The 22831-nt window shown below is 55.5% G+C and overlaps 2 protein-coding genes across 3 annotated transcripts in view; one reads left to right on the top strand and one right to left on the bottom strand.

The window, feature by feature from the left end:
• Positions 1-392: 392 nt before the first annotated feature.
• LOC149122094 (uncharacterized) lies at positions 393-8692 on the bottom strand. Its single transcript, XM_089313610.1, has 7 exons — positions 8194-8692; positions 7513-7633; positions 6860-6954; positions 6402-6467; positions 5769-5868; positions 5086-5238; positions 393-3927 (listed from the first exon to the last, which is right to left on the bottom strand). Exons 1-7 carry the CDS (start codon positions 8203-8205, stop codon positions 2780-2782), a joined length of 1695 nt encoding a protein of 564 aa, XP_089169736.1. The 5' UTR covers positions 8206-8692; the 3' UTR covers positions 393-2779.
• LOC149122093 (beta-microseminoprotein-like) overlaps positions 3941-22831 on the top strand; it is a 50004-nt gene continuing 31113 nt past the window's right edge. Inside the window, exons 1-5 of one of the 2 annotated variants that reach the window (XM_089313611.1) lie at positions 3941-4995; positions 5685-5803; positions 17855-17948; positions 18465-18597; positions 19189-19328. In XM_089313611.1, the coding sequence (XP_089169737.1) occupies positions 18474-18597; positions 19189-19328 (264 nt within the window). In that variant the 5' untranslated portion in view covers positions 3941-4995; positions 5685-5803; positions 17855-17948; positions 18465-18473. Of the gene's footprint in view, positions 4996-5684; positions 5804-17854; positions 18598-19188; positions 19329-22831 lie in introns of both variants that reach the window. The other variant, XM_089313612.1, reaches the window with a different exon arrangement.

Raw genomic sequence — 22831 nt, 5'->3', positions numbered from 1 at the left:
CCCTACCATCTGTATGGGAGAATCAGATGAAGGTTGGGGCTCCTGGCTTCAGATCAGCACAGTTCCAGCTGTTGTGGCCAATTGGGGAGTGAACCAGCAGATGGAAGACCTCTTTCTCTCTCTCTCTCTCTCTCTCTCTCTGCCTCTCCTTCTCTGTGTAACTCTTTGAAATAAATCTTTAAAAAAAAATCCTATCAACATGTTTTACAATTACCAAACTGATTTTAAAATGTATGTGGGGATGAAGATACCCCGAAGATCCCACCTCCCATAATTGAAGATGAACATATTGGAGGATTGACGTGTTACAGCTTCACTAACTTAAGAGACAGCCAGTCATGGCATTGTGGGACTGGTGAGAGTCAGAATGGTAACCCCGGAAGAGACCTTCAGGAATACAGTTATCAGATCTTTGACAAGAAAGCAAAGTGATACAAAGGAGAAAATCTTAAGAAAGAGCACCAGGTTTGTGAAATCTCCATTCCAGGAGAGGGCAAAGGACTGTCACCAAAGGCAGGTGGCTTTCAATGGAGACGGATGCCTGCAGGTCACCCTGCACATGGCTGACCAGGGGAGGATGGTTCGAGGCCATAGGCACCAGGAAAGTCTCTAGGTGTGCGTTCCCATTAGTAACACTGTTTAGGGCATGCGCCTGGACAGGTGGATGCCTGCACATCTCTGAGTACACTGCGGTCCACCCAGGAAGCCAGGGCAGAGCAGGGAGCACAGGACAGGCTTGACCTGGACAGGGGCCTTCCCATCCACTTTGCCTGCCCTGTAGCAACCTTGCCTGCAAGCTCATCAGGCTCACATCTTCCCCCAGATAAGGAGCAGAAGAAGCAGGTGAAGACTCCAAAATATGGCCTTATGGTTCCCAGGAACAAGAGGACCAGCCTCGAGCACTGGAGAACAGGAGCAGGCTCAGGACTGGCCCATGGCTGTGGCTCCCCACCCTGGAGAGATGAGTCATCAGCACAGTAGCCACTTGTCACCCTCTATCTCGTCAGCTTCTGGCCTCAGTGTGATTCTGCAAAAAGCACCCTGTGGGGACCAGCGATTCTGAGCCCTTGGGGTCCTGCCACTGACACAGCCATGGCTCATTCAAGAACGGAGTACAGAGTGGTCAACTCCAAACCAGACTCAACAGCTAGAGAATCCTAGGCCTTCCAGACCCAGGGGAAAATGGCTATGACCTAACCTGCCCGATTGGGATGACCCAGGTGGCTTCTGATGAACAGGGCCTAGTCGCCTTTTGGAGGTCGTGTGGGTTGAGGAAGAGGCTACAAGTGTCAGGGACCCTTGGAGAACTGGGATGCTCTCTCTGCCCAAGGTAGGGTTCCAGACTCCTTCCCTGTGGAGCCTCCAGGCCAGGAGCCTCTGAGCCAGGAGTCTCTTCTCCCAACGTCAGGGGACACATTCTCCATGCTAATGACCCCTAGTGACAGCATGACCTGGAGAAGCTGAACCCACTGTGACAGCAGCCCAGGAGGCCTGAGCTGCTAGAGGGCATGTGGGCATCTGGCCAGCCAGGTGTGCCACCAGGACCACCTGGACATTCTGGGGCTGCCTCCACCCACTGGCATCCTGGTCTGTGGTCAGAAGTGCCCTGGGGTCCTCTTGCAGGCTCAGGCCATGAGATGCTGGATTGTGAGATGGGGCAGGGAGGAAAGAAGAGTGGGAACCTGGTGCCCACACACCCAGGACAGTGCACAGAGGTGATCATGGGCCTGGTCCCTTGGCTGGGCCCACACTCCTGAACTGTCCCAAAGACCACATGTACCCAGCCACTGCTGCTCCTCCAGTTTTCCCCTGGTCCACGCTGGGCACAGGTCAATCTCAGGAAGTGATGGAGCACCCCGAGCCGGGTCTCTGACTGCATCTGGAGGCTGTGGCACCTCCAGCCTCTTGCAAGGGACTCAGGGACCCTGTGTGGCAGCTCGGCTCCAGGGGTCACAAAATCAAAGGCATTCTGAAACAATTTAATACACAATCAACAAGGGGCAGAAGTTCCCGAGGGTTCCTTCACAAAGGCGGGAGGGGTATGTGGCAGCCCACAGGTGCCTGGGTTCATGTCCTATCTCATCTCCTGCTCTGAGGGTGCCCATAGCAACTGTGGCAGTGGACTGGCTCCTTGGCCAAGATGAGCCAGCGTGAGGCCACTCAGGGAGGGGGAGAGGAGCTCCAGAGAGGAGCCTTGTCAATTGGGGAGGCCACCAGGCATAGAGAAGCTAGATGCTGGCCGAGTTGAGCTAGGGTGAGGAAGCTCAGGGAGGGGAGAGGAGCTGCAGAGAGGAGCCTTGTCAGGCGGGAGGTGCTGGGCATAGAGAAGCTAGGCTTCTGGCCGAGTTGAGCTAGGATAAGGCCTCATGGTGAGGGAGTGGAGCTCCAGAGAGGAGCCTTGTCAATCAGGGAGGATGCCAGGCAAAGAGAAGCTAGATGCTGGCCGAGTTGAGCTAGGGTGAGGAAGCTCAGGGAGGGGGAGAGGAGCTCCAGAGAGGAGCCTTGTCCATCAGGGAGGCCGGCGGGCATAGAGAAGCTAGATGCTGGCCGAGTTGAGCTAGGGTGTGGAAGCTCAGGTGGGGGAGAGGAGCTCCAGAGAGGAGCCTTGTCAATCAGGGAGGATGCCGGGCAAAGAGAAGCTAGATGCTGGCCGAGTTGAGCTAGGGTGAGGCAGCTCAGGGAGGGAGAGAGGAGCTCCAGAGAGGAGCCTTGACCATCAGGGAGGCCGGCGGGCATAGACAAGCTAGCCTCCTTGGCCGAGATGAGCATGGGTGAAGCCTCAGGATGGGGGAGAGGAGCTCCAGAGAGGAGCCTTGTCCATCGGGGAGGCCGCTGTGCTCAGACAGCCTAAGCTTCTGGCCCGTCTGAGCTGGACACCTGGTGGGCTGTTCTTCCCCTCCAGGTGCCCACACACATCCAGCTCCTCCATGGAATGGGCAGCAAGGAGGCCTCGAGCCAGGGAGGGCACACAGGCCTGGTCTCCCAGTGCAGAGCTGGCTCCTGCAGGCTGCAGCCCGTGAGTGTCCCCAGAGTGCATGGGGCTCCCATGCAGGGAGGGCGTCTTCAGCCCTGCTCCCAGGGCTGGCACAGCCTGCATGGGCCCGGGATCCAGGGGCTCTGAGGCAGGTGGGGGAGGGGCCCTGAGACCCTGCTGGCCACCCAGCTCCAGGGGCCAGAAATCAGCGCCTTTGACAGGCGGGCTGAGATTTGGGAGGCCCCCCCATCGGGACAGGTCTCCCCTGCTCTGCAAGCTCTGTGGGGCCAAGAGGCCTGGGCCATGCAGAGACTCTGAGGACTTCACAGACAGGGCTGGGGACGAGGGCTCTGGGGAGGCACCCTCTTCACAGCCTCCCTCCTCGTCCTCTTCAAAAATTGTCTCGGGCAGGACGAATCTCAGGTCCCGAAGCAGCTTTGGCCAGGGAGACGCAGGACACTCAGCAGCCTGGTCTTCCTCCCCTTCCTCCTCCTCTTCGTCCTCTTCCTGCTTCTCCAGGCCGCTGTAGTACTCCTCGTCCTCAGAGTCGGAGTCATCTTGGAAGGTTACGTTGAGTTTGGTCAGGGAAGTCCAGCGCCGGAGGGGGCCTGGCTCGTCCAGCCAGGAGCACTGTGGGCCCGAGAGGTGGGCGGCGCCCCCTGACCCTGAGGCCCCCGTGGAGGAGCCCTGGCCGCGGGGCTGGGTGCTGCTCTCGCCACGACTGCCCTTCTCCTCCTTGGTGTGTTGCTTGGAGTCGGGCTGGACGGCAGATCCGAGAGGACCGGTCTCCCCGGGGACAGAAGCTGAAGCCCCCGCTGGCTCCTGGGGAGCTGCAGCAGCAGGGTGACAGCCTTTGCGCTCAACGATGGTCTTGATGGACACTGGTGGGGGAGCGCGCTCCTGAGAGCCAGGCGGCACCTGCAGGGCTGGGCTGCCATCTTCGGTTGGCTTATCTGGAAAAAAAACAGATGGGTTTAATTTCTCCACGGCCACCATCTGGCCTGCAGGGTGCCTGCCCTGACCTGACCCTTGGGGTCCCCATTACTCGGTGTGATGCTCAGGACACCTCCAGCCTGCTGGCCGCAGAAGGAATGGTGCATGCAGCCTGGGCCATGGGAATGACAGGGACACCTCTGGTTCTCCCCTCAAAGCCCACAGACTGGACAGGCCTTGAGCCCCCCACCTCACTCTCTCATCTCTGGAGACTGCTGGCACCAACTCAGGACCCCATTACCTACCCCACCTGAAATCCTGGGCCCTAACAGTGCATTGGCTGAGTTACCCGCATCTGAGTCCCTCCTCAATTGTAGGAAGGGAACTGAGCCTAAGATGATGGGGGTGAGAGCTGGGGGTGTGTGGCAGACATGGGGTCTGGCCAGGCCCTCGGGGACAGGGAATGTGGTTTCCAAAGAGGTGGCAGGGGTTCCCTGTGTCCTCTGCCCCTGGGCCACAGTCCCTTTCCCGGTGAAACTGGGCTGTCATTGCTTCTGTCTCACGAGCACCCAGGGGAGGCAGCACCTGGAAGCACAGTGGGGACTTCCCAGTGTCTGAACAGGCTGCCCCTGGGCCCCCACTGCCAGCCTCTAGAGCTGGGACAAAGCCATCTCTGCTCTGCATGGGGACCCAGGTGCTCAGGTCCTTGTCAGCAGGGGACAAGAACGGGGACCCCTCTGCACCAGAGCCCAGAGGCCACTGCTGCTCCGGGTCCTGCTGACTTCTGTTGGCCCAAGGCTAGGACTGCAGAGCCCACACTCAGCTGAACTTGGGTTCTGCCGTGGGGGCCCCCAGCGCCTGCCTCTGTGCCCACCCTGCTCACAGGAGTGGACTCGGCCCCCACTACTGGGTTCAGGGCACGTGGGCCTTCCAGGGGTCCTCAGATGGCTGAAGGAGATCCAGTGCCGGCTGGACCACCCCGCAGGAGGATCCAGGGAAGCTGCCCGAGGCCCCGCCAGGCCATGCTGTCAGAAGCTCCTGAAAGCAGAACTGCTGAGCCCAGGGAGGACAAGGAGGACTAGGAAGAGGTGAGTCCCTGGGTGGGGCTGCCAGGGCCTGGCACTCCCACTACTGACTCCCCCAAGGGAGCATGGGACGGGGCCGTGTGCTGGACTCACCTTCGGGAGGCAGGAGGCACTGCAGCTTCCCCAGCTCACGCATGGAGGCCCGCAGCTGCCTGATGACTGCATCCTCGCTCAGTGACCAGGCCTGCTTCAGGGTCACCTGCAGGAACTCCCGGATGTGGTCCCTGGACATCTTCATCAGGCGCTCTAGACATGGGGGTGGGTGTCAGGCTAGGAGGAGCCCTAGGCATGGCGCAGCCACCATGGCTGCTCCAACCCTTGTTTCTGCTGCAACCCCTGACCCTGGCCCTGTCCCCCACTTGCTGGCCCTGAGGCTCAGCCTCAGCTTGGACCACCCTCAGCAGGACAGGGCCTGCCTGGTCTGCACAGCAGGCTCCTTCCTGTGTCTGCTGGGCCTGGGGAAGCTCAGCTCTGCTCAGAGTCACAGGCCACCAGGTCAAGAGAGCCAGGCAGTGGGGAAGGAGCGCATGCAGGAACTCCTGGATGTGGTCCCGGGGCATCTTCAACATGGGCTCTGGACATGGGGGTGGGTGTCAGGCTGGGAGGCGCCATTTTTGGGGGTTGGGGATGAAACGGGATTCGCAATGCCCCCTAAGCTGGCCAAGAACTCAGAAAACTCGTCCCTCCCCTAGGTTCTGCTCACCCGGGCCAAGCATGGGACCCCCCCAACTCCTCCATCCCCAGCACCCAGGCCTCTGTGGGCCCTGAGGACTTACTTCGGTGGACCTTGAGGACGGTGTACACCATGCCGGTGAGTACGTGCGCGCCCTCAAGGATGTAAATGTCGAACATCCGAAGTGCCAGGGGGAACGGCACCTGGGGAACAGAGGCATTGGAGGACCCCGCGCGTCAGGGCCTCAGTAGGACCCACAGTGGGTGGGTGTGCAGTGTCATAGGGCATCCTGGCTGTGCCCTAGAAGCCCAGAGAGAAAGAGCACCAAGGCCTATCCAGGACCCTGGTGCCACGCGGACTGCTCTGCACACTTTGGAAGCCACCCTGGAGATGCCAGACAGCCCAGGGACCTGGGGGAGGGGTCAGCCCTTGGGCTGTGCTGAAACCAGCCTGTGGCACCCAGGGTCTATGGATCTGCTGCCTCTCACTGTAGGGCTCTGGCCTTTGCCAGGCTCTCAGGATGGGTCCTGGTGGGACCTGTCCCCTCCTTGCTGTCCCTGAGGCTCAGCCTCAGCTTGGACCACCCTCAGCAGAGCAGGGCCTGCCTGGTCTGCACAGCAGGCTCCCTCCTGTGTCTGTTGGGGCTGGGGGAGCTCAGAGTCAGAGGCCACCAGGTCAAGAGAGCCAGGTACTGGGGCAGGAGCTTCCCTGGGCAAGGGGTCCCTGGGGCACTTACCCCATCCAGGAAGCACTGGATGTACCAGTGGGCGGTGTAGTCCTCAAGGCACACACCCTCCTTCTCCTGAGAAGAGGCAGAGGGGGCTCAGGGCCCAGGGCCCAGGGCCCAGGGCCCAGGCCTGACTCCCTCTAATCTGAGCCCTGTGGCAGAGCCCCTGGGTGCAGGAAGCCCAGCAGCAGGTGCATCCCCCCTCCCAGCGATGCAGATTCCTGAAAGGACACAGGTCCCTCAGTCCACTCTACCCTGGGGACAGCATCTCCCTTCAATCTACACAAACTCTGGGGGAACAAGTGGTGGAAAACACACCAACACCCAAGCTGCCACAGACCCCAGTAACAAGGAAAGTCTTGGTGAGGACGTAGCCTCCCCTGGCCCAGGAAGCAGTCAGGACCCCTCTCTGTCCTCCGCTCCCTCAGCACAGAACCCCTGAGGGGAGAAAGGCGATGTTTACTTACCAGGTGTTTCTCCAGGGAGGGGAGCACGCGACGCATGATAGCTCCCAGGTGGTGCTGGAATCGCTCCAGTTTTGGGGAGTCCGGTGTGTAGAAATCTGAGTAATAGCAACCCCCCGGCCCTCACTTCAGAGTGTCTTCCCGGGAAGGCTGGAAAGTCAAAGGCTTGGGGCGGGTTCTTTCTGAACATGGAGGGTCAGGGGAAGCTCTAACAGGCAGGGGAGCCTCAGGGGAAGGGGGGGTACAGCTGACAGCCCAGGGCAGGCTGCCTAAGGTGACCTCTGGGCTGACTGCAGTCACACTGGGTGCCTCAGGGCCATCTGGACACTCAGGGTGAGGAGGGGTCACCCTAGAATGGATGCTCCTTCTGCAAGGGTGTGGCTCAGTGGGTGGGAGTCTGAGTAGAGATGTGAAGCAGTAAGGCCAGTAGAGACCTAAGGGTCATTTGTCAAAGACAAGGCACAGGACCTTTGTGTGATGGGAAGTGAGGGGTATGGCTTGGTATTGGGTCCTCTGCCGGCCCTGGCTTCTAAGAAAGCATTCTGAGGGAGACTGCCCTATGCAAGAAGCAGCCAGTGAGGGACAATGTCCCAGTCACTTGTCTGCATGCCCATCCCTGCACTTGCAGGACCACGCCCACCACACCCATCACCCACCATGCATCGCGTGCTGGCTGTCCCCCATGAGCTGGACTAGTGCCCAGAAAGCATCCTCTTCACTCAGCCACATCAGCAGCAGGGCTGCCACGTGGCTTAGGCCCTGGCTGTAGCCCAATTCCTGGAAGAACACAAAACACATCAGAGGGACCTCCCTGGCTGGGATGATCTCACGTGGCAAGGGTGACCTCTCCTGGGAGAGCTGAGCATTACCACCAGGCCCCACTGCTGCCCCTTGGGTGTCAGGATCTCTCAAAGTTCCTGGAGAGAATCCTGCAGGGTCTGAGCGCAGGCTGTGCAGGGTTAAGAAGAGGTATGAGCCCCACCCCAGATGTCAGGAAGGGGAAGACTGTTGTGGGAGTGCAGACTGCACACCCGTGATGGCCTCTGGAGCTCTCTGCTGCACAGGTGCCCTGCTGGGCCCCACTGCAGACGTGAGGAAGAAGCACCATAGTAAGGTCTGCCTGGGCCAGAACAGAGCCCAGCCCAGGAGAAGGCTTCCGTTCTGCCCCAGAACTTGAGGTTGGGGCCAAGGAGGCCATGAGCTTGAACTCTACCCCTCAGTCTCTGCCTTGTGGATTAGAGAGGCCCCCTCAACCCAGGCTAGGATTTCTGTGACCAGGGGCACCCTGCATGGACAGCTCTGGATATGACCTTGGAACGTTATCGCAGAATACTCACGGGGTTGTACATTGAGTATGCGAGGAGCACCTCAAATAAGGAGCGTTGTCTGGAAGAGAGAGGACAGAGGCTGTGCGTCCAGTGCTGCCGAGGCTCTCAGTGTGGCTCTGCCTAACAGAGCCTGACAGCCACACGCAGGGCCCTTGATACTCTGCTCATGAGCAGTCCACCGTGTGGGTGAGTGCTGCCTGCAGGGACATGCACATCTCCCAGGGTGCAGTCATGTGCAGTTTCGTTTCCCCAGGTGGGTGTTCATTGCAGAGGTGAGCGTCCCACTGTGGGAAGTGCAGTCCCGTGGGTCTAAGCCATGGAGAGTCAGCCTCCCATGCACGTTCATTCTGATAGGGAGCAGCTCCTGTGGCCTATCTGTTCCCCATGAGCCTCTGTGGCCAAACTCCCCACCTCCCCCAGCCCGTGGACACCACTGCCCTGTTGTGTGTCCTGGAGTTTGGCCTCTTGCAGACGTCCTGTGAGTGGATCATAGCACGTGTAGCCTTTGAGGGATGCTTCCTCTCTTAGCAGGATGCACCTGAGATGCATCCAGGTGAGCCCAGGGCCGAGCCTCGTCCTGCCTCTCACTGAATCCCGTTCTCGGATTCAGCTGTGACACGGGTTGCTTATCCGTTTCCCCACTGAGCATCGTGCAGGCTAGTCCTGCGTCCAGTGACTGTGAACACAACCCTGAATCTTGCGTGAGGGTTTTATGCACTCAGCTGTTCTGGTGGTTGTGTAAATGTGCATGTGTGCTGGGGGTTCATGTGGAAGGTGTGTGTCTCTCATTGTGAGAAATGGCCCTGGGTGCTGCTGGGGGCCTGGGCACTGTGCTCTGTTCCTGCAACGAACCGGAATTGCGCTCACCTCACGTTTTCCCCAGCACCCGGTGTTCAGTGGTCTTAGTTCCCCCATTCTCACAGCTGTGCGCTGGTGCCCCGTTGTGGTTTAGGTGCTAAGCATGTTTTCACGCGTTGAGTAGGAGAGTTGTGTGTGCCATCATGCAGGGGCCCTCCTGAGCCTTGGCCCATGTCAGGGCAGGGAACCCTCATTTGCTTTCTTATTATTGAGATTTACAAACTTCATTTTCTGTATTTTGCAAATACTGTCTCCCCTTGTGTTCCTTTTCATTTCATTCCCACCAAAGTGTCTTTGGGAAAGCAAACTGTTCAGTATAAATAGAAGGCCATGGATCCATTTTCTGTCCAAGAGGAATTATGCTTTAGGCTTGAGCCCACGTCTCTCCTAGGACCCCATGTGTCCCAGGACCCTTGCACCTCCCTCCCCCAGGGCCCCTCCAGCCCAGAGGCCTCACTTGGCTCCGTATCGCTCTCGAAACATGATGTGACTTCTGAACGTGCGTGCTACATCTTCATCGATCTGTTGGACTTGATCTGAGCACAACCTGGCCCGTTCCTTCATCTCCTGCAGGGCAGGGCCAAGGGGGAGGGGCCAGCCTCAGGACGAGCCAACCCCCACTGTCACACAAGCACCCCAAAGCCACATCAGCTCTTCTGGTTGGCAGGGAGAGTTCCCCTTGAGGGAAGCTCATTCCCCTGATCCACGGAGGGTCATGGGTTCCCCACTCACCTTAGTGTCCACGCCACCCCCAGTGCCCAGCAGAGGGGCCACTGTGGACCCGCTACAGTCAGCCTGAGGCCAGGGGCTCTGCCAATGTCCTTCTGTGCTACCTCTGCCTTCCCAGAGCAGGAGAGACTGAATCAGGCCTCCGAGCCTCCTCACTGGGCTCTCAGGCCCCACAGGACAGGAGTCAGCCTCACCCTGACCAGCCTTCAGGGCTGCCCCCTGCAGGAGAGCCCCAGCTCCATCAAGAGAGTGGACACCCTTCTTGGACTTGGAGCTGGCCCCAGGGGCAGCCCCCACTTGAAGACTTGGGCGAGGGCGGGGCTGGCGGCTCAGTTGCTCCTTGCTCCCTGATGTCAGCCAGGGAGGTGACAGTCAACCCAGGGCCAGCCCTCTGATGGATCAGCCCTCATTCCCAGAAGCAGTTGAGAGCTGACTCTGACCGATGGAACCAGCAGGCCAGGTGGGGGCTGGGTGAGCTGAGGCCAGGCCAGGCATGAGAAGGCCCAGGTGAGGGCAGGGCCCGGTGAGCATAAGAAACGCACAAGCAGGGTCAGGTGTGGGGAGGGCCGTTAGGGACAGAGCCAGCTGAGGGCCCTAGCACACAGGACTTCCACCTCATTCCAGGCCGTCTCTATCCATTCAGGACCCAGCACAATGGCACTGGGCAGTCCTGGGCCTAGAGGCAAGGCAGGACCCCAGGGATGAGGGCTGTGGCCCTGACCGGATCCTTGTGTCCAGGCCCATTTGTGTGTGGGGAGACATGGAGGAGGCTTCTGGGGAGACGTGGATGAGGCAGAGGGGAGGGCCGGGTGGGGGCCCCAACCAAATGACCACTCCTCCTTGGCATTACTTGTCCACCACACGGGAGCCTTGCGCTCCTGAGCAGGCCCGAGCGGGTCGGCCTGCCTCAGATTGCACGCAGAGCCATACCTCAAATTTGCCAGGGTTCTGGGCCTTCCTGGTATCCACGGAGAGCATCATGGCCCACACCTTGCCGCGCACCTGGGCAGGGATGCCTTTCTCAATTCTCCGGTGGAACTACAGGAGAGAGGAGGCGCTGGTGAGACCCGCCCCAGGCCCTCTGTGGGGGGGGAGCGTAGGGTGAGACAGCAGGAAGGGGAGCCCTGGGCTCTGTGCTGTGTCCCCAGATCTGCCTGGACCTGGGCCTCCTGACCCAACAGTGAGAGGAGGGCCGAGGGCTCAGTGCAGGCTCTGTGGTGCACTCACTGCCCACACAGGGCACCAGGAACTGTGCCTGCCCTGCATCTGGGAGTGGCCCCAGGGGAGACTGGATCTTCTACTGCGACAGTGTCCTGGGTGCAAGGGCATTGGGCTGAGATGACCTGTGTCCTTTCAGGGCAGGACAGTTGTGTCTGAGAGGCACAGTGATGGGTACCGTGCATCCCAACTCCACCCCCAGTGGTCCCCAGGGGCCCTCAGGTCCAGGTACCTTCTCACTGCTGCGGTACTTGGTGAAATTTCGCAGCATCTTGTTCCATTTTTGCAGTCGGCGGCCCTCCTGATGTTTATGCTGGGAATGGAGACAGGATGGTGTGAGCCCAGCAGTGTCCTCTGGAGAAGCCACGGATGCAGCTCAGGAGGCTGTGGACAACTCAGCTGGGAGGAGCCAGCAAAGGGGCAGACCACGGCACCCAGACCTTCCAACTAGGGGAGCCTCAGGGGCTTGGGCTCTGCCCACAGGACAAGCCATCCTCAAGCCAGTCCCATCTCATCCAGGAAAGTGGGTCACAGTGGCCCACAGGCGGGGACCTCAGAGCTGCAGGCCTGCTCTGGGGCATGTGGGCCTCAACAGATCTCCTGGGAACTGCTGTCCCTGGAGGACCATATGGCACTCCCCTAAGCACTGCCTATACCCACAGGCCTGCTAGTTCTGCCTCCTAGATGAAGAGTCCATGGCCAAGGTCAGCTTACCCATTGCACTGCCAGGCATCCATGCCTGGGCGGCTTCTGCTTACTGAAAGGCAAGAGAGACAACACCATGAGAATGGGCACTGAACCACGCATGGTCCACTTCCCAGCAAGGCTGGGACAGGACCTGTGTCCTCCTCACCCTGCTGAGGTGCAGCCCAGGGCACAGAGAAGGGCAGGGAGGGGGCAGCCATGCTGCAGGCAGACACCCAGCAGGGGCTGTGACCGTGAGCATAGGGAGCCCAGGGCCAGGGAGGAGCCCTTGCTGCCAGTGCTGTGAGTGTGCAGCTGGGACTCGAAGCACCTGGGACCACCACACCTCCCTGGGTACCCCCCTGCCCACCCTCCTCCCTATGCACTGGCTGCCTGAGGTGCCTGCTCCCCACCTCACCCTCCTCAGCCCGGACCGTGGCCATCTCTCCACCACTCGGCTCCTGCTTTTTCTCCAGGTTCTGGCACAACATGGAGCCAGAACCCCCATCCCCGAGAGCTAAGGTGGCCGAGACGGCTCCATCCCTCTAGGTCACCGGAGCCCACCCTCCAGCCACGGGGCCTCCAAGTCTGTCTCTTGCCCTCAGGTCCCACTCCTCCCAGCACAGTGCCCTCCGCTGCAAACCCCTCTGTCCCGGTCTGTACTGGGGAAGCCTGCAGGCAGGTTCGGAGCCTTGAGGTCACATCCCTGGCCGTCCCTCAAGCCAGGCCTTTAAGCCTTTAGCTTGGCCCCTGAGACCCAGGTACCTCCTGGACAACTGCCACCTTCTAGGCTGGTGCCCCAACCCTGTGGCCACAGCTCTGGAATGCTGATGGCCCGGTTGTGTCCCCTAGGAGCAGGGCAAGACCCTCAAGCCACCCCCTCTACTTAGCATGAACAGAGGCCTCAGAGGCAGTGTGCCCCGTGCTTGCCCCATGTCCAGTTCTGTCCCTGCCTGCAGTTTGGATTCACTCACTGGGTCATCAGCTCTGGCCACACGCTGACCTGTGCCTGCACTGTGACAACAGCTTGGATCAAGGAGGGGGCCTGGGGACAGGTGTGCTACCTAATGGTGGGGTTTCTGACCCTGGTCCCTCCCCTGGGTGGATCGGGGTGCAGAGGACTCACCGCAGGAAGCCAAGTTTGTCTGGGACAAGGGCTCCACTCTCGTTGTCCTCTTCTCCCAGGTGAAACTGGGGCCCTTTACGGGGACCCTGCAGGGGAGAGGGGACCCAGGTGAAAAGTCCGGGTCTCAGTCACTGAGGGAAGCTGAGCCACCCTCCCCACTGTGTCCCCAGGGAGGTGGGGTCTGGCTCTCACAGGCACAGTACTTGAGGCAGGGTCCTACCTCCTCTCCCAGCACCCTGGCCCGTACCTGCTCATATTTCAAGATGATCCCTGCTCGCTCCTGGGCCCTGCCGGACCTCAGGGCGTCCATATCCAATCTGTAAGACACACACGCACATGTGAGCCAGCACAGGGAGCCCACGGGAACTGCTGCCCTGAGGGCTGTCCCCCTGGTCAGAGGGGGGACAGCCACACAGCCAGGTGGGCGGGCATCTGGTGGTCGGGTCCCAGGAGGAAGACTTGTCCAGAGCACAGGGACTAGGGACGGTTGGGGAAGGACAGCCCCCACCTTGCCTCCCCTGCCCTGGGAAAGGATGCTCTTCTCCCAGCCTGGCATCCACGTGTCCTCCAGGGAGCCCAAGTCCAAGGGTCTCCCTGGCCCTCTCCCAGCCCCCGCGTCTCTAGGGCTCTCAGAGCCAGCCTCGCTGCCCCACCTGATACCAGCTGATCCAACACCTAGTCTTGAACCTGTGTCTGACACAGACTCACACCAAGGCCCATTCGACACTGATGCCCAGCAGAGTGGGAGGAATGAGACGACTGTATACACGCTCTGCACACAGGGGCCCACTGAGAGCTCAGCCACATCACTCATGGAACCTGGCGTGGGAGACCAGTGCCACCCACCTGGCGTGACCTTCCCCATGTCACAGCTCATGCACAGAGCAAGTCCCACTCACCTCCATCGCGAATCCATTGGATTCTAGCAAAAGTGCCTCCTGCCTACGCTACCAACATCTGGTCAGTTGGGCAGTAGATGCACTACTGACCGCTGGTTGCCGACAACCCAGAGTGCACAGTTCTCAGTGACTGTGATGTCACAGAATCCTGCCAGCCAATCCCAAGTGACACACAGCTCTGGCAAGGGGTCAGGGTTCTCATCCCGGCTTCATAAAAAGTCACCCGAAGTGGGGCCTGTGTTCTCCCCAGGGCCCAGGTGAAGAGGGCAGGGCTCTGGCAGAACTGCCCCAGAACCAGGGGTGCCAGGGCCCTCTGCCACCTGCCGTAACGGTCCCAAGTCTCAGGCAACCTGCACCTCCTGCCCTCCTTTCTTCCTCTGCAATTTTATTACAGCACAACTGTGAAAGCCTTTCTCTATGAACACAAGGTGGCACAGGGAGCCCCATCATGGCCTGTCCATCTCCCTGAGGTCCCCACACTCGGGACTGCCCTTGCAATGACCTGAATGGAGACTCCCAAGGCTGCAGCCTCCTGTCCTACCACAGGCCCCACCCCAGCACTCCCAACCCCTGCCGACCCCTCCTGCTCTGTTCCAGCCCTTCTTCCCAGGAGTTTTAGGAGGTAGACACCGGCATCCTCCTGGGATGGGGGGAGGGGAGCAGCCCACTGAGCACCACCTGCATAGGACCTCAAGCCAGCGTGGTCCAGACTGTCCAGAGCGGGAGCCAGGGCCCTGTCCTGACACTGACCATGGCTTCAGGCACAGAGCACTGAGAACTCCTGGGCACCAGCTCCTGAGCCGCACGCTGGTAACACCGGGCTGCTGCTGACCATAAGGACAGGGACAGCATGCATCGGGCAGGAGCAGCCACAGGCCCACAGTTCCCCGGGGTGCTGATCACCGGGACACCCACCCCTGAGGGATGCAGGGGTCACTGCCAGCAGCAGCTCAGCCCTTCCAGCCCCTGGGCTGCTCGTGGTCAGCACGGGCTCTGCAGAGCTCAGGGACCCTAGCAGGGTTGGCCCAGCCTCAAGGCTTCCAGCTTTGGCTGCCTTCCTGCTGCTTCCTCGCTGCTTACTCCGGGGAGGGGGAGCTGTCTTCTACTGTGGGGTGCGCATGTATTTCTCTATGTGCATCATACGTGTGTGCCTAAGGTGGGTGTGCTCCAGGCCTCCCCCAGGACTAGAAGCTCCACGCCTGAAGCACCCGGTCCTTGTCACTGTCACCTCATGGCATGCAGGCTACACTGAGATGGCACCAAGTGTCCCCCCATTTTCCCACCCCGCCTTGCTGGGCTGCTTTGGTGCAGTCAGGTGGGCTTGCAGCGGGCACAGCCCCATGGCAAGGCGGGAATCTGCACTCCTTCAAGAACTCTTGTTGCCTTCAGAGCAGTGCTCATTGGTGAGGCTGACACGATGGCCCCAGGCTGATGGGTTCAGGAGGCACCCGGGATGAATCTGCTCTGGGTGACAAGGCAGCTGGCTGCACAGCCCCTGCCAACCTGGCCCAGCATGGAGGACACCCGGGAGGAGGGATGAACTCACCTCTGCAACGTGGCTTCTGTCCCCTACTGTCAGGTGACATCCCACCTGTTGGCCATCTCCTCCTCTGTCAGGACCCTGGAGGTGGATGAGGAACAAAAGATGCACCTGTCTCCAGCCCCTCCCTGCCCTGCCTCAGGCCCCAGGACAGCCTCTCCTGCTCACCCCATCATGGTCAGGGCAGTGACAACCCAAGTCTCATCTGCAGCCTGCCCGGTACCACAGAGTCCAGCGTCCCCATCCCCTGCACATGCACCACAGCACTCTCTGTTCCACTTCCTCGTTGTAAGGAGCCCCTCCTGTGCCCAGGAACCCATGCAGGTGTCCCCCTCTGCTGTCCTGCCCTACCTTGACGCAGCACTCACCAACCCCTGGAGAAACTTCTCCCCAGACACGGGGGCAGGAGGCCTCCCTGCACCCCTTAAAGCCATGCGGCCATGGCGTTGTCCTGCCTGTCAGTTTCTTCCCAGTCCTCATGGCAGCCTTGTTCGCCTCATCACCTGAAGGTCACGGGCGTGGGCAGTTTCTCTTTAGTCTCCCTGCCCTGCAGACTTGCTAGCAAACAATAGAATGCAAATAAATACCAATAAGTTGAAAACCATGGGATTCTCACACATTCGGTGTGGAGTTGATGGCCTGTTTAGTCCAGAAAGAGACCGAGGGTGATAAATGCTCATCCCCAGACCTCCTCTTCCACAGCTATCAGAGGACAGAAGAGTTACTGAGCCAGCAGGAAACACCTCTCACACCTGGGGGCCCTGCTCAGGGGCAGGAGCCAAGACTCGGGAGTGGATGCTGCCTGGCCCACAACGCTGTGCATCCGGGAGAGTTGGAGAATGAACCAGATGGACGATTCTCTCTCTCTCTCTCTCTCTTTCTCTCTCTCTCCTGCTCTCTTTATGTAACTCTTACTCTCAAATAAACAAATCATATATATGTACATATATAAAAACATTAATTAGTGGAGCTGTAGAGCCTTTCTATTACTATATATATATATATATATATATATCACTACACTGTTACACTGTATACATATTTTTTTTTCTAGTGAGCACTTGTAGTCTTCACCAAAACAAACTGCTCATGGGCCTTAATACCACTTGTTCAAATTTGAAAGGTTTTTTTAAAAAAATATTTATTTATTTATTTGAAATTCAGAGTTACACAGAGAGAGGAGAGGCAGAGAGAGAGGTCTTCCATCTGCTGGTTCACTCCCCAGTTGGCTCAGCTGCACCTATCTGAAGCCGGGAACCAGGAGTTTCTTCCAGGTCTCCCATGTGGGTGCAGGGGCCCAAGGACTTGAACCATTTTTCTTCTCTATAATCTTTTTTTGTGGCTAAATGATCTTACCTAGTTGTGTATTTTAATTTTCCACTTATTGGCTTTGGTTATTATATTATAGAGTTTTGCTTTGTGTTTACCATGAGTCTTACTAAAACATTTTTGGCTTATCAAAAGCTTGTTTGACATGTAGACATCTTGGCATAAGGAAAAAACAAGGGGCTTGGTCCATGGCATGTTAGGTTAATCCTCTGCTTGCGGTGCCAGCATCCCATATTGGTGCCAGTTCTGGTCCCGGTTGCTCCTCTTCCAATCCAGCTCTCTGCTATGGTCTGGGAAAGCAGTAGAAGATGGCCCAAGTCCTTGGGCCTCTGTACCCACTTGGGAGACCGGCAGGAAGCACCTGGTTCCTGCCTTCAGATCCGCGCAGCTCTGCAGTGCAGCCACTGGGGAGTGAACCAACGGACAGAAGACCTTCCCCTCTGTCTCTTCCTCTCACTGTCTTTTACTCTACCTCTCAAATTCTTCAAAAACAAACAAACAAAAAAAACAAGAGATACATACTAATAAAGAACACTAAAATTATACTCCTTTCCTTCCTACATTTTGAATTTTTGATGTCTACTTTTAAATCTATATTATCTATTATTTTTAGTGGAATTATTATTCTTAATTCTTTTGCTTGTTATTCTTCATACTAAACATATGGATTGTGGATGTCCTTGTTTACAATATGGGAGCATTCTGAATTTGTGTATTTAGTGACTTGTACCAGTGAGTTTTCCACATTCTAATATTTTTTCTTACTCATTAGCATCTCTTTCTTCCAGTTTAAAAAACTTCCTTTCTTGTAGGACAGATCTATAAGACAATAACCTCTCTCACCTCTTGTTTTTCAGAGAATAACATTATCTGTCCTCCATAACAGAATGATAACTTTGCTAGATCCAATATCCCTGGTCAGCAGGTTCTCCAAGAACATTGTGAGAATCACATCTCTTTTCGTGCCATCTGTAAATCCTGCCCTATCACTCTAGAAGTGAACTGGGACAGTCTGGTGTGTCATTCACTTCCTTTCTCTTGCAATGTTGAGACTCATCTTTTCCCTGGAGACAAATTTGATTTTAATACATCCCGGGATGGACTTGGTTGAATCAAATCTAATTGGTGACCCCATGCCTTCCTGTCATTTGGATCACTGTACCTTTCTGCAGACTTCAGGATGGTTCTGTATTATCTAGTTGTGTGTACTGACTACCAATTTAATATTCTCAGTTCCTCTTGACCCACAATAATGTAGATATGTTTGTTTGTTTTTATTGTTTGAAGGTAGAGAGATCTTTTATCAGCTGGTCCACTCTGCAGATGCCCACACAGCTGGAGCTGAGACAAGTGAAAGCCAGGAGCCCAGAGCTCAATCCAGGTACCTCACATAGGTGACAAGGGCCCAAATACTTCAGCTATCATCTGACACCTCCCAGGGTGTACATTATCAGGAAATTGGATTCAGAAGCAGAGCTAGTGCTCAAACCCAGGCACTGCAATATGAAATGTGAGTATCCTCGCCAGTGTCTTCACCACTGCACTGAAGAGATACACCAGATGTGTGTACCTTTCAAAGAATCCTAAAATACACGTAAGCCTTTTCATACTTGTTGGAATTTTTTTATTTTTTGCTCCTCCATATGTTCATTTTCAAATAGCCTATATTTGAGTTTACTGCTTCTTCTGTTTGATATAGTTTCCCATTGATACATTCTATCATATTCTAAGTTTTGGTTAGTATAATTTTAGCTTAAAGATTTCTGTTTGGTTTTTGAAAATTACCTTCATTTCTTGAGGGCCGGCACCGTGGTGCAGTAGTTTAATTCTCTGCCTGAGGTGCTGGCATCCCATATGGGCGCCAGTTCTAGTTCTGGCTTCTCCTCTTCCCATCCAGCTCTCTGCTATGGCCTGGGAAAGCAGTAGAAGATGGGGCAAATCCTTGAGCCCCAGCACCTGCATGGGAGACCTGGAAGAAGTTCCTGATTCATGGCTTCGGATCGGCACAGCCCCACCATTGCAACCATTTGGTGAGTGACCAATGAAAGAAGACCTTTCTCTCTGTCTCTCCCTCTCACTATCAGTAACTCTACCTCTCAAATAAATAAATACTTTTTAAAAAAAGAAAACTACCTTCATCTCTAGTAAGCCTCCTCCTCTGAGTATTGAATAGTTGTGCCATCTTCTCTTGAAGCTTAGTGAGTTGCAATACAGCAGCTCTTTTTAATTCTACATCTGAGAATCTGTACATGTCAGTTGCCGTCTGTCTGACCTCTGAAAACTTACTTTGTTCCTTAAGTGAGGTTGTGGTTACTTGAAAGTTCTTGATGCTTGTAAGTACACTACATCATCTTCAACTTGAGGGATTGTTTCCTTGAGCCTTCAAATTGTGGCTTTGTTTTTGACTTTCCTTCCAGAAATTCCAAGCAGTCTATTTTCAGAGCATATGGACACTTGGGCTGTTTCAGCTCTAGATTGCAACATAAGTCTGCTGTTGATGTGTTGTCACTGTTTTAGCACTAGAGAGTGCTCCAAGCCCAGGTTTGTCCTAAAGCTGCGGTTGGTGTTTTGTTCAAAGTTAACTGAGGAAGTGCCTAAGTAGGGATAGTCTATCATTGCAGTCCTGTTCCTGGTGCTGAGCCAGATGCCAAGTACCACGCCACCAATGCCAAAATGGCAATCACTGCTGGAGCCCAAGACCCATGCTTCCGGTCCTGAAGTGGACTCACTTCCATCATCCATCAGTGATGCTGTTTGGAATGTAAGTCTGATTAACGTGGGTCACAGGTCTCCACCTGGCACTCCTGGCACTGGGGTCAATCAAGAAGCAGGGGCTTGGGGAAGGGAAATGTTGGGATAGGAACAGTGTCAGGTATTTATCAGATGGGCACTGAGTCACAGGGCACAATCCTGAAATCACTTTGTTTCTCAGTGGCTGGGGTCTTGTTCTGTACTCTTTCCAAGATTGAGAAAGGGATGGTTGAGGCAGTCCCCTTGACACCTCACTAAAGAGGACACTTGGGCTCAGTCTGTAGCCACTGGCTTGGGAGCAATGGCCCTGGGGCCCTGTCTGGCACCATGTTTCATAGTAGTGAGCCTGGTACTGGGTTTAACATCAAAGGTCTGGGTGCAATTCCTCCTCTCTCCTCCAAGCAGAAAACCAGACACCCCTTTCCCTGCTACTTGGATCTGAGAGGTGGGTATGGCTGTCCTCTTTTCTTCCTGCATTCCTCAGAGTGTCTTTTCTTCTTGTTCTCACTGTGGTCACTCACCTGCTTCCTTAGATCCTGTGGTGTGGTGTAGGAATAGCTGTTCTCATCAGTGTCTGAGTGCAGTGCTGACAGCCAGAACATCTTAGCTCCCTCCTGCTGCACCTTCTAGATATTATTTGCTGTACAAACACTACCAAGTTTCAGATTATCAAAGAGGCGAGCAGTGTCAGTGCGATTGTGTCATACACAGGAAGGTTTCCCCCCATGAAGTGATCAGGACTTGTCCCTACCATTCCTTGGAGATCATCTGTAATTTCAGAGTATGAAAAAGATGTCAAGGCCGGCGCCGTGGCTCACTAGGCTAATCCTCCGCCTTGCGGCGCCGGCACACCAGGTTCTAGTCCCGGTCGGGGCACCGGATTCTGTCCCGGTTGCCCCTCTTCCAGGCCAGCTCTATGCTGTGGCCAGGGAGTGCAGTGGAGGATGGCCCAAGTACTTGGGCCCTGCACCCCATGGGAGACCAGGATAAGTACCTGGCTCCTGCCGTCAGATCAGCATGGTGCACTGGCCGCAGCGCCCTGGCCATGGTGACCATTGGAGGGTGAACCAATGGCAAAGGAAGACCTTTCTCTCTGTCTCTCTCACTGTCCACTCTGCCTGTCCAAAAAAAAGAAGAAGTCAATATAAAAATATGAAAGATATGACAATATACATGTGATTGTGATGTGTAATTCTGGTGGACATTCAGGCTGGATAAGGGTGACTAGATAGCTTACTGAACATTATTTCAGAGTGTGTGTTGATGGTGGGGGGGATTTCTGGATGATGTAGGTGAATACATAGGTGCTGCCACCAGGGACCACAGCCTGGTCTCATCCAATATTTTTTGTAAGATTTATTTATTTATTTAAAAATCAGAGTTACACAGAGAGAGGTAGAGGCAGAGAGAGAGAGAGAGAGAGAAAGGTCTTCCATCCACTGGTTCACTCCCCAGTTGGCCACAATAGCTAGAGCTGCTGTGATCCGAAGCAGGAGCCTGGAGCTTCTTCTGGGTCTCCCATGCGGGTGCAGAGGCCCAAGGACTTAGGCCATCCTTCACTGCTTTCCCGAGCCATAGCAGAAAGATGGATAGGAAGTGGAGCAGTCATGACTCAAACCAGTGTGCACATGGGATGTGTGCACTGCAGGCAGTGGCTTTACCTGCTACTCCACAATGCTGGCCCCTGGCTTCTTTCTTACAGAGGTGTTTCCAAAGTGTGCCTGTGTTGTGCAATGTGTCAGTGCTTCTCTTTATTGCTGAATACCACAGTGTATGAATATGTTGCACTTTGCCTAGCCATCCATGGACATCTGGTTAGCTTCTACCTTTTACTTAATATGCATAATGCTAGTATAAACATTTGTGTTTCAGAAGGGTATGTTTGGTATCTGTTTTCAGTTCTCGTAGGTGTATATTTAGGAGTGGAATTGCTGGGGTAAATGATAACTTGGTGCCTACCTTTTTAAGAAACTGCCATGCAGGTCCAGTTTCTCCAAGACTGTATCAACAAGGGTTGTCTATATTTTTGACAATGGACTTCTTACAGGGTGTCCCCTTGTGCTTTGCATTTCACTAATGTCTGATGGTGCTGGACAGTTCTTCATATGCTTGCAGACCAGTAATAAGGCTCTTTAAAACCTTTTGATTATGATATAGTTTTTGCACTTACAGAGGAGTTACAGAATAGTTTGAAAAAGTCCTGTAGTTCCTTCACTCAGACTCACCAGACATTAACATTTGCCCTATTGGAGTTGCATTCCCATTCGTATTCTCTCCCTTTTCCCTCTCTCTGGTCTTCGTCTTTCTCTACACACATCCATACAAACACACACACACACACACACACACACACATTTTTATTTAATAATCTGAAAGTAGCTGGACTCATCATGTCCCTTTATCCATGAATACTTTGGCATAGATTTTCTGAGAACACGGATTCTTTTCATGTAATTTCAGTACACTTCTCAAAATCAGAACACACGGCATTGATAACCAGTAATATCCAATCTGTGTTCAGACTTTATCAATCGTCCCCATATGCTAGACCCACAGCTTGCTCATCAGATTTCCTTAATCATATTTATTATTTTTTGAAATATTATTTATTTGAGAGATCAATGGATAGAGAAAGAGAAGAAGACAGAAAGACAGAGCTACTATCCATGGGTTCACTCCCCAAATGCCTGCAACTGCCAGGCTGGACCAGGGCAAAGCCGGGACCCCAGAACTCCATCTGGACCTCCCCCATGGGCCATTGTCTGCTGTCTCCCAGGTGCACTGGCAGGGGGCTGGATTGGAAGCCCAGGAGACGGGACTCAAGTCGGCACTCTGATATGGGAGGCGGGAGTGCTGCGTGGTGGTGTAACCTGCAGCGCCACAGCATTCACCCCATCCTTGGCAGGTGCACAACCTTGCCTGTCCTGGAGAGTTTGCACCGTGATTTGGTAGAAGAGTTGCCCGCTGTTTCGTGACAGTTTGGGAGAGTTTGCCTGCTTTTCCCTGGGGCTCTATTAAAGCACACGTGTTTAACACTCAGGAACAACAGGCAAAACGTGCTTCCCAGGCATGGTGGGCAGGGACTCATTCCTGCCCCATCGTTGACGATCAGCTCTGTCACTTGGCTAAGGTGCGGCCTATGGGTTGAGGGGTTAAGCAGCCAGGACAAAAGGCAGTACAAAAAATTATTGTAGTTAATAAGAAGTTTGGGGGGTGGGTGTTGCGGTGCAGTGAGTTCAGCTGCTGCTTGGGATCCCTGCATCCAACACCAGAGTGCCCCTCCGGCTGCTCGGCTTTGATCCAGCTCTCTGCTAATGCTCCTGGGAAGAGGGGGATGACGGCTGAAATACTGGAGGCCCTGCCACCATGGGGGACACCCAGATGGAGTGGCAGGCTCTTAGCTTCGGCCTGGTCCAGCCCTGGCTGATGTGGGTATTTGGGAAGAGAATGAGGAGATGGAAGGTGTCTCTCTCTCCTTTTCTTATCACTAGGTTCAGCATAGTGTGTGTGTGT

The sequence above is a fragment of the Oryctolagus cuniculus genome, chromosome 15 (genome assembly GCF_051225735.1).
Source record: "Oryctolagus cuniculus isolate XC-2025 breed Fujian yellow rabbit chromosome 15, ASM5122573v1, whole genome shotgun sequence".
In the NCBI taxonomy this organism is placed as follows: domain Eukaryota; kingdom Metazoa; phylum Chordata; class Mammalia; order Lagomorpha; family Leporidae; genus Oryctolagus; species Oryctolagus cuniculus.
Note: the sequence above shows the minus strand (reverse complement) of the source record. Positions and strands in the feature narration are given on the sequence as shown.

Bases quoted from the DNA above. Each gene is read 5' to 3' on its own strand.
- LOC149122094 (XM_089313610.1), bottom strand. The intron at 6,955-7,512 runs GTGGGTGATGGG...GCTATTACTCAG, and splicing joins CAGCCAGCACGCGATGCATG to ATTTCTACACACCGGACTCC. The intron at 3,928-5,085 runs GTGAGTCCAGCA...TTTTTTTTCCAG, and splicing joins GTGCCTCCTGCCTCCCGAAG to ATAAGCCAACCGAAGATGGC.